The 18,630-nt window shown below is 31.0% G+C and overlaps 1 protein-coding gene across 16 annotated transcripts in view; it reads right to left on the bottom strand.

Annotated features, from left to right (window-relative positions):
- Window positions 1–16: 16 nt before the first annotated feature.
- LOC134529035 (forkhead box protein P1-like) overlaps window positions 17–18,630 on the bottom strand; it is a 565,106-nt gene continuing 546,492 nt past the window's right edge. For all 16 annotated transcript variants that reach the window (XM_063362713.1, XM_063362717.1, XM_063362720.1 and 13 more), the window contains 2 exons: window positions 16,637–16,737; window positions 17–9,561 (listed from right to left, as the gene is read on the bottom strand). In XM_063362713.1, the coding sequence (XP_063218783.1) occupies window positions 9,327–9,561; window positions 16,637–16,737 (336 nt within the window). In that variant the 3' untranslated portion in view covers window positions 17–9,326. The remainder of the gene's footprint in view (window positions 9,562–16,636; window positions 16,738–18,630) is intronic.

Genomic DNA, 18,630 nt, shown 5'->3' with positions numbered 1-18,630 from the left:
AAAAAAAAACATGTAATTGGATTGTTTCAATTTTATATTATGACTCTGTATTTCAATTAACATGATAAATTTTGTATATTTTCTTAAACTTAAAAGTGCTAAGATGGCTACCACATAAAACAACCAATGGATTAAATTTATGATCAAAAAAGAAGAGAACAGGAAGGAAAGTCTGTTGGATGGAAAAAAAAATTCAGGCACAGGGGAAAAAAACCTGAAATTCATATAAAAAATATTCACATATTTCATGGCTGTTACAAGCCTGTTCACTTACAAAAAAACATACTGATACAGTGGAGTTGGCATGGCTTAATTGGTATGAAACATGCACTAACAATACAGGTCCTTTAGCTTAGACTTTTCTTTGCACAGCCATGCAATGTTAAACTTAACCCCAAACCAGATCCCCACTCTGCACTCTTCCTTTATAACCATAACTTATAGCCAGCTTAGGTAATTTTATCATTTTGACACCATCAATAGATTAAAATATTGTTTTGAAGCATTTCTATGTCCATGACAATTGGACAAACTGCACACTCACTACACTTTGCAAACTCTGATAGTTACATTATTCAAGTCATTTGCTTTTGTCTTCAACTTACACTACACCAAGGTGTGCAGTTCATGAGGAGTGCAAGGTACAAATAAATATACGGGACATGTTAAAATTATGACATCAGTATCAGAATGCTTTAACAGCACTTTACCATTTGTATTCACATTCACACATTTGTACATATTTTACATTGTGTTGTGTTCACTATAAATTATATATAATACACATATTATTTAGAAGAAAGTAATTTACCCTCCTCCAAAAAGTCACCATTCAGCATTTGGGTGTAATATTTCCAGCCCAAGCAATAAACCAATCCCTGGCAATTTTAATGGTGACCCACACAGGTCATTTACACATGGCAACAAATTCTATAGTACAAAACACACTGCTGAAACGTTTTACATAAGAAATAATTTGTCTTAATAAGCTATATTTTAAAAAAGAAAATAAATAAATGCACAAAGCTCTAAACAAATTTAAAGAATATTATTTTCAAATACTGTAAAAATATGTATCTTAAGATAAAGCTCATGTTTATACATTCTTTTGTATTCTTCTTGTAGAATTTAGCACAAAATAGGCAACAAAATCTACGTTGGGAATGGACAAGGTACTACCTATAACAAATTGCTACTTTCAACACAGAAACTGACACATTTCATAACGTCATACTCTTATTATTAAGAACCACACATTTCCTACATATTTTTGTTTTAGTTATGCCAAACAATTACAAATATTTTTTCAAACATTCTTGAAAAAGTCTAAAACATTTTTATAATTACTATAGAATTTAAAGAAAAAAAATTTAGTCATGGAGGACATGTAAAAATAAACTCAAATTAATACCTCAGGACAAATATTAAAAAAAAAAAAAATCTTAATTCGGAGTAAAGGTGTACTTTGAACACAACTTGTAAGCTACTTACACCAAATTTTTGACTTTACAAAGAGTCAAAGAGTGTTTAATATAGATTTACAGTGGATCAGGGCTTCAAACTGAAATGAACCGAACCTTGAAAAAAATCTATTGATCTCAACCAAACAAAACTCATGACAAAACTACAATTTTAGATACAAAATTTTTTTATGTGATAAAAATAATTTCTTCACCCAAAATTTAAAAAAAAAAAACTAATTACAACAGCTAATTTTAAAGTTTTAATACAATTTGTACAATGTTTGTACTGAAGACACTACAAAGACTGTCAGTGTAAAGAATTATGGATTACAAATACAACCAAAAATATAATTAAACAGGGATGATTCTGGTTGGACCACATAATATATGCAGTTTTCTCTTCACAATCACTCCAGACAAACATATTAAGAAAAGTGGTAATATTTTGTTTTGACTTCAGCTCAGTTCACAAACGGCACCTGCATGAAAAAAAAAAAAAAAAACACAAGCACGTTCACAGAAAAAAGTAATAAAACAGTTAACACGTGTAGAACATGTCAGTAGCTATTCAACATCCAAGTAACTAAATTTTAGAGGTAAATTAAAAATTTAGCTGAGCATTTTTAAAAGCTATGCACAGAATTAAATTTTACCATAAAAGGATGGTTAAAAAGTAAAATACAATAAATATTGGCAATACTTAAAATTAGGGATGGGTCAGTTCCACAATTTCCCTAGATTCCAGGCTTGATTTTAATTACCAACCTTTCTTTCTGAATGAAATTATGGACATTCAAGCAGAAGGTTAACCTAAAGAATAACACTGACGAAGTGTACAGTTTCTGAAAATTTAAACTTTAAAAGCTTACAAGTATTGCAAAATATATAATTAAAACTGATCAAAATCCTTGATTTTGTGTTCTTGTGAACTGACTCTCTCTGGCCATGATCTTTGACAGTCCTGATTCTTGTGTTTCAATTGATTTACGTCCATGAACGTTTACAATGAAATTAAAACACTAATTGATCATGATATATTTTCTGTTTATGGTGATTAAAATTCACAAAAGATTTAATAATTATGCAAGCTATCGTAACAGCAAATATAACATCAAACAAAAATGAAAACAGTGCATTTTGTACCAAAATTTTGTTTGCACACGGGAAGCAACTTAGTATCCACAAAAATAAATATTAGGCATTAAATTTAATAACTGTATCTACGTGTAAATCCAATTTTTAACTAACTTCTTTAAAGTAAAAAATATTTATGTAAAAAATTGAAAATATAACGTGAAATTAGCTTTAGTATATGAAAAATTGAAAAAATAAAACTAAAATGTTTATGAATAAAATGGTTGGCCAGCCAGTGTTTAAATATTTACTTCAACATGGCATCATGATTGCTTGGCGACGTTGGAAGGGAAAGATATCATCGAAGCACTGAACAATCAATGTGCCCATCCCTAGTTAAAATGATTCCATTTGAAGTGCTTGTGCAAATATTTAACATTAAGTAGGACTTTTTAAGTGTAACAATGTCTTATCGTGAAAACTGTATGAAAATGTAAAATTATTTCAGAAAAATTTTTTTGATTATTCTTTTGAGTAGTTTTTTTTATTTAACTACAGTGTTAAAAAGGAATAAGAATTTGTGGTTATGGGAAGATAATCTGAACTGATAATAAGCATAAGAAATAGAATGTTCTGAATACATAACACAAATCTTTGGGAACTATGTCATGCATTCTATAATTTAATAAATATCACTCTCCCAAGTAAAATACATAAATTTTACACTTGCACACAAGTATTAAGTAAGAAAACTGTTGGTTCTAAAAACAAACATTCTGATTCTTAACACCATACAGAGTTATTCTGAGTATGGCTTCATAATATGTTCGGTTCAGTTTAGTTAGAAATTTTCACTCAACACTACAGTTGATGCACATTACATAAAAAAAACTTTTTTTCATTAAATTAAGGTATAATCTGATTACATGAAAGAATTATGATCACAAGTAATTGTTATTTAACCAAACCTTTTAAAATATTAATCTTCCTTCATTTTATGCAACAAAAATACTATAATAAAATGCAAATTGTTTACACATTAGCTAAGTGAAAATTAGATTCAAATTTTAACTTCAAAAATAATTATATGATAACTAGCTGACATAGGGAGAAAATTTTTTACACATTATTTGCAACAAAAAAAGTTTGCGTTACTGTTAATTCTAACTAAATACAAAAGCAATGATTTTATTTCAGTTACAGGTATAAAATTTTTAACTTAAGAAAAAGGTTTATTTAAAATAAAACTAAAAGGGAATTAAAAGTGCAATTACCAAAATTAAATAATACACATTCATTACACCACATCAGTTTCGACACTATACTCTGTCAATCAACTACCAACCCTTTCTTTAGTCTAATAAGTTTTATTGAACTCTGAACTCTTATAGATGCAAACACAAATATTCAGCAATTCTTTTGGTCTATTTCATTTGCATAATTGCTAGAATAATTCAGTAGTGAATTTTTTACAACAAAATACTCTGTGGTCCCAATCAACACAAAAAAAAATCTATCCTTGTGTAATTTCTTCACTGTGCACAAAAAAAAAGAAAACTGTTGCAGAAGACTAGTAGCAATACAAAAACTTCTTGCAATTACCAAACATCAAAACCCTTGTTCCATATTCATATAGGTACTTTTATGTATGTAAAGCAAGCTTAAACTGTCACCCTAAAACATTTCTAATTGCAGCTTTTCAAATTAGGCTGGCAATAAATGTGTTACCAATTACAATACTGTAAAATAGTATAAGCAGTGTACCACACCTCCATAAGCTTTGCCATCTACTTAAAAACTAATTAGTACATTCTTATCACACACAACACTTGCAAACACTTATGAATTCTACACTTTCCTTTCATGATTATTTCATGTTCATCCATGATGGCCATAGCTGTCTTATGGTTACAAAAAGTCATGATTAAAAAATGTATGTTAAAATTTGTCAAACCATCAAACCACACTGGCTGCAATACTAAGTTGTGTAGATTTTTAGTTATTTTTTGTAAGGTGCTGGATATATTGTATATATAAAAAAATAAATTTGAATTTATGCTATATAATGTAGTTTGTGAACTCTGAATAAGATACATTATTTAACTGTATTTAATTGATACAAGGTTGAATAATATTTACGCAAATAAATAATGTATTTTTACTAATGGGTAATGGGGGAAGCAGGAATGGGGATGGGAAGCACCTAATTTTGCAGATGTGGTGATAAAAAATTATTGTTCTTTTTACGGTTTAGGACATAACGAGGCAATGTTTATTAAAAGCAAATCAGTGGCAGATGCAATTGGGGGAGAATGAGAGATAATATCCTCCTGAAGTTATGGTGTGAGAAGCTAACTCACTGACTGCTACTACTGTAGGTCCAAAGCTCAAGTGTGTAAGTGTCAATAGTAATGTATGTTTTTAGAATACACATGTACAAATTTTAATTTAATCTTTAAAATTCCCCCCCTCCCCACAAAAAAAATTTTCATTATGCTCCACTGAAGAAAATGTCTGCAGAAATGGATTTATGCAATTTCCATATAATTATAATATAAATGTTACCTCAAAATAAATTTGAGTCAGGAGGTGATAATTTTGTGAATGGTATTTTAATTTTTTTTAATGTGATTATAATTTTTTCGCTAAAATCACTAAAACCCCATGAAAATTAATAAACAGCATGTTTTACGTACAAAAGGTAATACTTTTTAGTGACATCATGTTAAAAACTGACAACTGCTGTACAGATAAATCAATACATAGTCTGTGAAGAAGTCAACCATGATAAGTATGTGTTGACATCTTTAATAGTGTTGCCCAAAAAGTACATGAAAGAAAACACGTATTTTACAACCTAATTTTTTTATAAATTTCTTTGGACTTGGCAAATTTGTAATTAGGCCATGAAAAGTGATGTGATCATGTTCATTGTGTGAAAATTTTTTATTTGCAGCCAAGGATATTTCATTTGTGGGCAATTTCCTTCACAGAATCAGTATCAGGTTTTTTCACATCCATCGTGCTATGACAGGAATTGTAGCATGTCTTTATGCTCTTAGAAGTGATCAGATACTTCTTGTATACCGAGATAAAAACATACAGGACTACAGTAGTCATAATTTGAGTAAAAATCCTAATAGTATTTATAGTAAATAAATTAATTGCAAAAATATTTAAGAACATTTTCAATCACTTAAAGAGTATTTTTGCCAGTCTACTGAAGCAATAATGCTGATGTTTACGAAGATCCTCCAGAAGCTCTTTTTTTAAGTATTCACCTGTGTTTAAATATGCAACTACAGCATTTATTGATACAAGATACTTTTGCATAAGTTCTCTTAAACATATGAAATACTATCTGTCAATTTTGGATTAATTTAATTTTAGTAAAGCACTGATAAATTTTCTTTGCAAGCATAGAATTTATATGCTCACTCAACTGTAAAAAAATTAATTGTGAGTACTACTATACACAAAAATTTTATTTTAAGATTTTTATAACAAAAAGTATAAAGGTTTGTTAATTCATGCAATTTTAGATTAAGAAAATGAATCATGTCTTTCCATATAATTGTCTTACAACTCAAAGTGTTAACCTGTGATACTAAATGGCTGTTTATATTATACCATTTCTTATCAAAGCCTATATCCACTTCCCCAAACAAGCATAAGAGACTACATATATTATAGTGTAGTATACACAGTAACAGCCTACAAATTTAATAATGTAAAACCATACTGTACAAATGTTTCTGTTCTTATTGGTATACACAACAATTTTCAAGACCAAGCAAGCCATGTTTTTAAGAACTATGGTTATGTAATCAAATTTTTTAAATGATCTCATTTGGGACAAAGCTTTACTTTACAAATTTAACCTGTACATTCTTAATTTTTTTCTCTTTAAACTACTAGCAAAATACAATACTAAATCAGAAAAACCTATTTCATTCATACGGTTTCAGCTGTCTGTTGTGTATAGAATACATAAACGACAAGAGAAAAAAAAACTTTCAATATAATAACAAATGGAAAAAAAATATAGAAATTAATTACTATGAGTTAACACAAAATTAAAACATATTGGGGATTTTATTATGAAAAAATTATGAAAATACTGTACTTGATTTTTAGCAACAAACTTGTAACACACACCTTAAAGATTAAAATACAAACAATGAGAAAGATTTATCTTTTATCATGTTAAGTTGCAAAGTCAAATATTGAGGTTTTTTTTCTGTTTACATCATTGTCACAATAACATCAAAGTAGAAATTTCTTAAAATTGTATATATTGCTTAAAATGCAACCATTCAAAATATGAATAAGGATTGCGAACTTGCTGTCATTATTTGTTGCGATAAGTATATTTTTTTCTTTGTATGCATTAATTATTGAACATACAAATTAACCACTTGTTCATACATTTAAATGAAAAAAATAAAAATTCAGAAAATATAATAGAAATTAGTAGTGTATAAGAACACAGACAAGAGTGTGAGAATAAAGATAGGTTTATCAATTCGGTTCGGTTGAGGTAAAAGAGTTTCCCTGCATTAGCAGTCAAAACTTTGTCCACAAATTTTTTATGAATCTAACTTATTAAGAATAAGTTTTTAAATTTTCTGAGCATGCAGAAAAAAATGATAAACCACAGATAGAAAATGGAACCATCATATATTAGTCACTATATAACTGGACCCAGCAGTAATTAAATGTTACACATTTAACTAACATGATTACAATAAATCAAAATTTAATCAGCATCCAACATAGTAAATGGCTTGATATTCAAGATATGACTAATTCGTTAATAGAGTTGACACTTCAAAACACTCGCTATTCAAATCAGGAACATAATAAGCTTAATTAAAACTACTGTAATTTAACATTTAAATATGTTTCAAAAATTAAAATTTACAACTCAGACCTGGTAGTGGAGATCAACAGAGCATGAACAGATATAAAATTCACACAGCATCAGTTATATTTATAGAACAAAAACATATTTTTGTATGTAACTACATAAATTTTTTTTTTTGTTATTAAAGAGCTTTTGACAGCTCTGAAAATAAAATGTTCATACTGCCTCTAGGCAGTGCAAATAACCTATAGTTTAAGCAGTGAATTAAAAACATAAAGAAATAAGCTAGTATCACATTTTGGGTTTACTAATTGCACTTTTAATCTTTACAGATTTCCTAAATGCTGAATGTATTTATAACTGTGCACTTATACAGGCAAGTAAGTAAATTGTAGTTTGCATTATTTAAAATGTTCTTGACACCATACGCAAAAAGTAACGCAAACCCATACAACTTGGAAATAAAAAACTCAAAAACAATGTAGAAGTGTACAAGAAAGTACATGTTTCATAACACATTACAACATAAGATTTTGACACATGTATATTTGAAGTTAATAAAAAATATTTATAGATTTTAAATTTTGTATCATTCAGCAAAACATAAAATGTCTCACACGTATACACAGGTTTCACACCTGGAAAATAAAGAACCATGCAATAACATAAATTAAAAATTTTATAAATAAAATTTAGAAAGTTTTAAATATATATTATTTTCATGTATAAAAAAACCTAAAATTTTGAAATTGTAAAATTACTAAATAATCCCACAAAACAAAGATAAAATGATTTTTATAAAAAATTATACTAGGAGAATACAAAAAAACTTAACTGTAAGTTTTGTCTCAAGCTTCTTTGAATCACTACCTTCAAATACTGTAGCTATCATCAAAACAACCGACAATACCAGGTTGTCACAACGATTACTCATCTAATATTTAAAAATTTAATAAAGCCTTCATTAACAGAAATGTTGGCAACACACGTAATTGAGAACTTAAAATTTCCTAAACATAATTTTTGTCTCAGTACATAACAGTACAAATACCGACTAGCATCTGATATGAAAAGTTTTCCAGTCCGTGTTAGTCTTGAGTGAGCCATACTTTGTGGTAACCTGTTTCCATTAAGTAGGAACTCTTTCGCTGCCATTCAACCGAACACGGTACACGAGACTTATGTAATACTTGTCGACATAGGCAAACAAATATTGATTGTGGTCACAGCTTTATAAACAAATTCTCTAGAAATAATAAATACCACAAAATATTACAATAGTACGCAGTACAATAAAGAATTCACAGCAGCGGTGATTTTTGTTTTGTCAGCTGGTCTATATGCATAATTATTTTTTTAAAAATTTCCATCTATGCATATAAAGATATGCACATTAAACAATCACATTAACGTTTAGCACTTAAAATAGTTTTCTTTACTTTTTATTCAACAATAAATATAAACTTCTTGATTTACACTAATGTCCTCCGATAGGAAGTAAATAGTTTGGCAACATCAGCGGAAGTGGAACCATCATTACAGTCACAAACTTGATTTGCACCACCAAGAAGACCAGTGATAACAGAAGAGACCACAAACATGTAAATAACTGCTAGGTTGGTAAGACAAGGTAGCATCTAGAAAAATAAATATGTGTGGAGTGGCCCAATATGTGGGATGCGAACTGTAGATAGCCAGCATAGTCCTGCACAACAGAACAAACAGGTAACTACCGGGAACATGCTACAATCGTGTACACGGTACGTCTAAATACTGTCTCCAGTCTTCCATGCACACCATGGTTCTGTTTCGTCAACACACACTCTTTGGCCGTGGAAAGGTCCAGTTTCACACATCTACATGGTCCGTCTACAGCGAGAGATATGATCAAACGGTGTTCCTGTGCCGTAGGAGCAGATGTACTATGCATCGAGCGCGTCTTCTTGCACCATCGAAAGATCTTCAGCTGTTTCATCCACCTCGTCGCTGTGATGGGCCAGCCTCATGCTGGGGAACTCTCGCTCGTCTGACTCGTCCAGTTCCACACTGTGATCAAGAATCTCATGCTTGATGAGATGCATTAAGCCATCGGTATCATTTGGGCCACCAGGCCCACCTTCTTGTTTGATATGCACTACTGAGCTGTCCACAGATGACCTGAACCACACAGAAAACACCATGAGTAGCAAGAAGACATGAGCACATGATGATAAAGAAAAATTTAATACGGCAGGCCATTTGGCAACAAAACTTATGGATATGAGACCTTCAGATTACAGTGAGCTCTGTACCACAAGGTAATAACTCGGCTCTTGTAACAAATTTGAATCATGTGTCGCCACATGGGCAAGAAGGATTAGTGATCACTTCAACCAAAGAATACACAAGTATAAAAGATACACACATGGTATTATAATGCCAACAAAAAAAAATTATCAAAATAAATGGAAAAAAAAAAGTGGAAATCATATCACACTTATGGAGTTTTTAAGTTATGTTAATAAACAAGAGATACTGAAATTTGTAAAGTAGGAGTACTATAGGAAAAATGTATGAAGATGTTACCAGTGAAGTAACTAACAACCACCATGCCATGTCAATAAAAATACTTAAATTTGTATAAAATTAAGAATAGACAATTGTGTGAAAACTAAATCAGTGTTTTTGTAGCAACATGTTTCATTGTACAATACAATAAGCATCTTCCATGTGTCAAGTGTTTTTGAACTAAACATGACAACTGCAATGCATTGCAAAAAAAAAAAAAAAAAAAAAAAAAAAAAACCAGTTACAGGAACTATAGAATGAGGGGTAATTTATTTGGAGGCTTGAAGTGCTAAATTAAAGAAGCAGTGGAGTTTAAAAACTAAACCAAATATTTTATTTATACAGATATTAATAGTACAAAAACCATTTTCAAAATTATTAAACAAATAGTAGTTTCATTTAAGAAAACCAAATTTATCCATCAAGATTGATGTACAAAATTATTGGTATGAAGAAGTGTACATTTTCTGCTAGTACATCTGTTACAAGAGGTTTTTTTTAGACACAAAGTGCCATTCATCTGCCCGATGCTAAGTTGCAATTTGTTTAAACAGTTGAAAAATTGGTTTTTGGTGGTTGCTCAGAATCTATATTTAATTTTATTGCTTGTTTCAAATTTTGTTTACTGGGAGAGCATTTGAGGGGATTATTTATTCTTTTCATGTATATTTGTTTGATAAACTCGTAACTTTTATTATTAATAACATGAATCTACTCATTGGCTTTCCAAAACTTTTTTTTCCTTTCAAGTTCTACAAAGTAATGAAATGTGAGCTTGAAAAATATTATCCTAAACTTCTTAGCCATCTGTTGTGTCGCTTGCAACAGCTTTAACAGAGACTGGGAGTAATTAAGAAATCACTTAAAGTAACTGCAAATAATGAAACAGACCAATCTAATTCACTAAATAAAACTAGAGGTTGTCTTCACCAAGTAATGCTTCAATAAACTGATTTTTTTAGTATTTTTTGGGGTGAATAAATGGACAACAGTTCAACAAACTAATAAGAAACTATTGGCATCTGGCATTGATCTTTTTTTAGTTACTAACCAAATGTAAATACCTATTTGGTAAAATTTTACATTCGTGAAAAAAAATTAGCTCTTTGCCGCAGAAGAAACAAGAGATTGTAAAACTGAAGATAGAGTCTTAAAAACTTAAAGCATGGTGCAGCTTATTCAAAACTTGACAATGCTGCATGGCAATGCTGCAAAGCACAAGTTCCATCAAGCTACAAGGTTGGTTAACCGCTGTTCCTTAATAGACAATGGATATCTTGCATGTGGTTTGTGAGTGTTGGTTTATGTAAGAAAGACATGACAATGATTACCAAAGGTTTAGGTTGCGAATACCTACAGTTGGTGAAAAAATCTAAAATGATTAAAATTTATCAGGAAAAAAAATTCTGTTGTAGGAAAAAAGAACGTTGTCGTGTAAAGTATTACAGTCAAAGGGACCATAATTTGGTCTCCTTGCAAAAATGAGGTTTGTATTAACCAAACTATTACGAAATGTAATCACAATTTTTATAGAACATCTAAAACAAATTCAAATAAAGATAAAAATATTTTTTCCTCATTTAGTACACGTATAACACACCTAAAAATATTGAATATTTCCAAGAAATTTTGCACACAATTATATACAACACCAAATGTAGTGTAAAATAAAATTTTAGAATGGCTACACCTGTGGTTAAAAAAATATATATATTTTGTAATGTACTATACTTTTAAAAGGATTTAAAAGACAGAATAATAAAGCAAATGTTTAAAAAAATACCTTCAAAGAGACTGTGAAAACACTTTGTATTAATGAGAGTTTTGCAATAACACATTTTTTATTAATGAGGTTTTACAGATACATGTCTGAAGGGAAAAAAAAAATGTTTTATAGTGGTTGGTATTGCAATAAAAATTTTATTTCAAAGGTGAGAATTTTCTGCACGAGTTCTTCAGCAATTTCCCAAATTATTTTGTTTATAATCTTTGCAACATACCATTGATTTCAGTCATTCGTTGCAGAGATGTTAATGGCCATTCACTGCACTAAACAAAACATGTGATCACTAGCCATTTGACATTCATAATGATTTATTTTAGTGGTGCACCGATATGACTTTACCGATTACCGATTCGATTACCGATTATGAGAGCAATAATCGGCAGATACCGATTCAGTTACCGATTATAATGAAGAAATTTTTTTAAGTGTAATAATGCACACAAAATTTTTTATTCCCATGTGAATTTAATAACAAGATTAGGTAAAATCGAGAATACAGTTATAATAACAGTATAAAAATATATAAAATACACTATTAAGTCATTGCAAAGTGTAAATTAAATTATGTAACTTCTATTTATATTTGTTATTGTAAACAACTTGAACTACAGTCTAATAATTGTAATTTACAATGGGTAAGTTTTTGTTGCGGAAAACTAGCATTATTATTGACTATCACATAAGGTTGCATCAAGAAATTACCGTTTGACAATGTAAACATGCCGCTTTATTTTGTTCACTTGAGTTTATAGAAAAATGTTTCCACACTTCACTTTTTTTCTCCCTACTCGCCATCTCACTATAATTATATAAAAATGACTAAAAACCGATACTAGCACATGTGATTTTATTTATGTTGACTGAATAAATAAAATTATAAATACTTTTTCACTCTTCACGTCACACAAATAACAAACGGATAATGTTACCAAAGACGCCCATAACGAGTTTGTAAAACGCAGTGATAAAAACTAGAAGGTATCGGGACCACGATTTTGAACCGCTACTATTACTCGAAAAGATCGATTGTCATAGAATCCACTGCAACTGTTTGTGGTATTTTGATTGCGTGCCATATATTTTACGTCTCTGGCTATAGGTAATGTACAAGGCCACTAAACAAAAGGCGAAACGTAAATAAACGTGTAGGAAAAATGTCTTTTTTATTGTTCGATGCAATGAGATTTATTAAACTTAACGAAATATCTGTAATTATGATATGACGGAGTTAGATGAATTTTGTAATATATACAAATATTACTGTATTTCATCCTAAAATGTGTAACAAAATATTACACGGTAAAAACCTACTTAATTACGCCGGGACGTAAATAATCGGCAAAGTAATCGTTAAGATAATCGCGATTACGATTAATCGGTAAGTACCCATAATCGCCGATTACGATTCATCGGTATCCGCATCGGTGCACCACTAATTTATTTCTTACTTCACAGTAAATATGTTATAACTTAATCCACATATAAATTATTCACTGCCTAATTTCTTTAAGAACATGCATTTACATAAAGATGTTTACTGGAATTATTGATAAATTTCATAATACTCTTGAAGCAAGAATAAAACATGCTGGAAAAAATTATTGGCAAACATAAACACCAGTATAGCGAATGCTATTAATTTTACAGAAAAACTTTAGGGCAATTTATAGTTATGAATAATTACGTAAGTCTTGAATAACATTTTATACAAACTTGAAATAGCATTGCAAGTTCTGTTTTTAAAAGTTTGGTACAAGGCTTATCCTAAAAAATAAATATTTTTTTGTTATGGACTAAAATTACCGGTACACATATTATTCAAGGCCGAAATTTATTCGGGTGAATATAGTACTTTAAAAAAAGTTTTATTGTTATCCAAAATGTTTTAAACTTCTAACTACGAAGTGATTCAGTTTTATTATAAATAAAAATGTTTTAAATATAATACTACTCTGGAGTTTTATGTATTAAGTAGACCCCCCGATTATCCGGGTGCGAGATATCCAGGTTACGGGTTAACCATGACATATTTCACTTCAATAAACTATAAACACAAAAATAATTTACGACCATTTTATTTTTATTTTTGTAGTCTATTGATGTGACAGAGCATTTCATGTCGTGATTCAAGACAAAAAGTACTGCCAAACATAGTGCATACATATTTGGTAAGTGATAATGTCCATCATGAACTTCAAAACTGCTAGAGCAAATTATAAACGCACCCGTGTAAGCTGTCGCGATTGTGATCCACATGCCCTTGTGAACCGCGCTCAGGTTGGTACAACGTTGCAGTATTTTTTTTGTTGTAGTCATCAGACAGTCAGACAGTAACGTCTAACAATAAATGCAAACAAGTGGTACTTGATAGTCAACCAGAATTAAAAATTACCGACCAGTTAGATATCAAATACAGCTATGTTTTAGTGATATGTATGGCATAATTTCTGTAAATTATGTCTAACACTTTAGTCCCTATTAAATAAAACCTTTATATAATGTTTGTCTTGATAGTTGGGAAAATTTTTTTTAACTACAACGTTTTTTTGACATTGATTTAACTGTTATACGTGTATCCCGTACCAGTCATTAACCCGGGTAATCGGGAGTCTACTGTAGTTAGTAAAGAAATGTACTAAATGTATTGTAATAAAGGGGGCCAATGTATGTTATAAAAATAGTTTTCAAGATTCTGTATAAAATTATTCTGGAATATCCACTAGTAGACCCAATTAGATGAGAAAAGAGAACAACTTTTGACAGAATGACTTGGAGTAATCAACAGCACTTTAGAAAGCACATGACCTAGTGTTCAAATAGCCATTCCAAATATCAGAATACTCGTGCACATTGCTGGGTAGTAATTATGATTATAGACATCATCATTAGAGACTACGTAACAGTGGAGTAATGTAGAATAATTGTACAGCAGTAAAGAATTATGCCTTATACTAAGTTTATATGACAATTAATAAAACCAATAAACTTTAAATACATACAAAATCCTTTTTTTAACAGGAATATCTAACACATATTTACTTAGAGAAAAGTAAAATAGCAATCCTTTGTTTATGTTTTGTACATATCAGAATCAGTATGGAACCCATGCAGAAATAAGTGGTTCAATATTAATCTGGAACATAATTACTTGGTTTGTACATTATGTTCAAAATTATAAATTAAAGTTACTGCATTCGTGAAATATTGCTTTGAACTTGGTGAACTAACGTAAATGCCTTGATCTAATAAAAAGTATTAACACACGAAACTGTTTGAAAACCAAAAATACGACATTGTTGCAACTGATGTTTACAGGGCCGGTGCAAGGTAAATTGGCGCCCTAAGCGAGAAACCTTACTGCCCCTCCCCCCTCCCCCCCCCCCTTTTTTTGGACACCCCAAAGAAAATTTCCCTTGCCTCAAAATACATCACGTAAGCCTAAGATTTTGTCAACAATCAAATGTAAGCAGGCTTGTGTTTTTTTTTTTTTTTACTTTTTTTACTTATTACAAATTAGTGGTGAACCGATATGACTTTACCGATTACCGATTCGATTACCGATTATGAGAGCAATAATCGGCAGATACCGATTCAGTTACCGATTATAATGAAGAAATTTTTTTAAGTGTAATAATGCACACAAAAATTTTTATTCCCATGTGAATTTAATAACAAGATTAGGTAAAATTGAGAATACAGTTATAATAACAGTATAAAAATATATAAAATACACTATTAAGTCATTGCAAAGTGTAAATTAAATTAACTTCTATTTATATTTGTTATTGTAAACAACTTGAACTACAGTCTAATAATTGTAATTTACAATGGGTAAGTTTTTGTTGCAGAAAACTAGTATTATTATCGACTATCACATAAGGTTGCATCAAGAAATTACCGTTTAACAATGTAAACATGCTGCTTTATTTTGTTCACTTGAGTTTATAGAAACATGTTTCCACACTTCACTTTTTTTTCTCCCTACTCGCCATCTCACTATAATTATATAAAAATGACTAAAAACCAATTCTAGCACATGTGATTTTATTTATGTTGACTGAATATATAAAATTATAAATACTTTTTTCACTTTTCACGTCACATACAAATAACAAACGGATAATGTTACCAAAGACGCCCATAACGAGTTTGTAAAACGCAGTGATAAAAACTAGAAGGTATCGGGACCACGATTTTGAACCGCTACTACGACTCGAAAAGATCGATTGTCATAGAATCCACTGCAACTGTTTGTGGTATTTTGATTGCGTGCCATCTATTTTACGTCTCTAGCTACAGGTAATGTACAAGGCCACTAAACAAAAGACAGAACAAAAGACAAAACGTAAATAAACGTGTAGGAAAATTTTATATTTTATTGTTCGAGGCAATGAGATTTATTAAACTTAACGAAATACCTGTAATTATGATATGACGGAGTTAGATGAATTTTGTAATATATACAAATATTACCGTATTTCGTCCTAAAATGTGTAACAAAATATTACACGGTAAAAACCTACTTTACGCCGGGACGTAAATAATCAGCAAAGTAATCGTTAAGATAATCGCCGATTATGATTAATCGGTAAGTACCCATAATTGCTGATTACGATTCATCAGTATCCGCATCGGTGCACCACTATTACAAATCATAAACAGGTCGCCGTGGACTTTAAATAATTGCTTATATCGATATGAACATTCCAAACTGTTACAAAAATCCATGTTCATCTAGTTTCAATAATCGTTAAACATATTATATCAGCTGTTATGTGTCGTGCTGCGCCGCCTTGGGCGGTTGCCTGGTTCGCCCGTGTGGATGTTTACCCCAGTGTGTGCACAAGAAAACCTGGTGGCAATGTGTTGATGCTTGTAGATGGTGGCGGGGATGCGGACCTGTGCTCAGTGGGCGAGCTGGACACCTTGTCGGGACTCGTGGTGGTAGAGGCGCTCATCGAGTTATTCAGGAACGCCATGTTGCTGTCTCCCAGGGCCACCTGCACACCACAAACACCGCGTCAGGCAACCTCACGTTCCCGAGCGCTCCTGCACACACCAGCTTCATCTACACACCAAACATTTCATAAAATAAATAATGCAATCATTTCATGTTACAAAACTTGACTTTCTAAAAAAACAAACCAAGCACTAATTTATTCAATGAGCTTCATGTGCAAACTTTATAAATAATCACCAATAGTTAGAGTCCCGGAAATTTCGCGGATTCCTCTAGCCTCAGGATGGAATTCAAAGTTATAGGTGTGCTCGACCCATGTTTACTTTCCCATTGGTTGATTTCTTAGCGAGAACATTTTTATCCTTGTTATTTGGCACTAACTGATTTGCTTACTTCTCTCCTAGCTGGACATCGTTGGCTCACGGTCGTAGAGGGGCGTGTCCAGATAACTGCGGTCCAATCATGAACACAGTGCGAAAATGTGGAGGTTTGTATTCTAGCTTGCGACTAAATGAATGCGCGAAATTTCCGTGGCTCTACCAATAGTTTTAATGGTTATTTTGCACAAATTTTGACTGACCGCTGATTAGTTTTACACTCTTTTAAGGTCTCAACCAACTACGGTTAAGGAATGATACGGTTTTAGATTGTACAGTCAAGCATAAAAGCTTAGGGCCATGATGCCTTCAAAATAAAAGAAGGCTTCCAACCACTTGAGTACTGACTGGAATTTACTGTATAACAAATGTAGTACTGAGTAAGGCATATTTTATACACTAAGCAAGGAATGCAATGTTGCAATAATGCAACAAGCAACCGATGGGGAAAAACAATCACAGTTGATTACAAGGCACGCAAGTCGCAAGGTGTTACCAACCCTTAACTTAAAACTGCAAGAAAGTAGAAAATATCCGGGGGGATCTGTCCTTCCAGGATCCATGCCCATGCCTCTCAGAATAAAGTTATTAGACAGGCAGGGCTGATAATACCTTAAGATTCAAAAAGTGTTCAAAGCATAATCAGTATTTATAAGTACACCCAAATAAAAAGTACATTTTGTTGGATGTTTCGACCAAATTAATAACTTAGTTTTATGGCCTAACGGGTGCCTCATCAGCTCTTTCTACGAGAAATCACATCCTGAACAACTTTCCAGTGCTGATGGCTCTGAAAACACCAATATCATCACTGGTAACACTGGTAGGAGCTTCCTATTTCCATTTCATGCATGCCTAGCCCCGATGAGCGGGAATTAGTTCATTCAAATGTTAGAGGCTTGCAAACTAAAAATTATGGAATTTTTTGAAAATTTAACCCATTCTCAACATGACATAATCTGTCTCATAGAAACATGGTTCAATGATTCTAGTATTAAATCACATTATTTCACTGACCAATATCATCTAATATTTAGATTTGACAGAAATCCAATAATTACGAAAATGGAAAAATGTAGCAGTGTTTTTATTGCTATTTATTGATATAAATATATGTCTGTTCAACGTACCCAACGTTGTGATCACATTGGTATTGAAATAGTCAGGATCAAAATTAAAACCTCTCCAAACAAATTTATAACACTTGGTAATATATACAAGTAGCATCTGTCGGCGAGTGCAGTAATAATAGGTTCGTTATGTTATATATTTGATTACAGTTTATTTATATGAAAACTTGTTCGTAATTATATTTAAACTTTATAGCCAAACGTCAGTTTTTAAAATTAATTACTAGTCATCTACACGTGAACTGTTTCGTCGACTGTTTATAAAGTGAAGTGAAAAGTTAATGTGGTTTTCACTGCTTATTACAACAACAATTTCGGCAATAAAGGTTAATTATTCTTGCATTTTAACAATATAATTACTAGTATAATTTCAAGTATTTATAGTTTTATTATTAAAATAAAAATGATTCAATTTTTTTCATAAAG

This window comes from Bacillus rossius, chromosome 2 (assembly GCF_032445375.1).
Source record: "Bacillus rossius redtenbacheri isolate Brsri chromosome 2, Brsri_v3, whole genome shotgun sequence".
In the NCBI taxonomy this organism is placed as follows: domain Eukaryota; kingdom Metazoa; phylum Arthropoda; class Insecta; order Phasmatodea; family Bacillidae; genus Bacillus; species Bacillus rossius.
The sequence above is the reverse complement of the archived record's forward strand: the minus strand, read 5'-3'. Positions and strand labels throughout refer to the sequence as shown.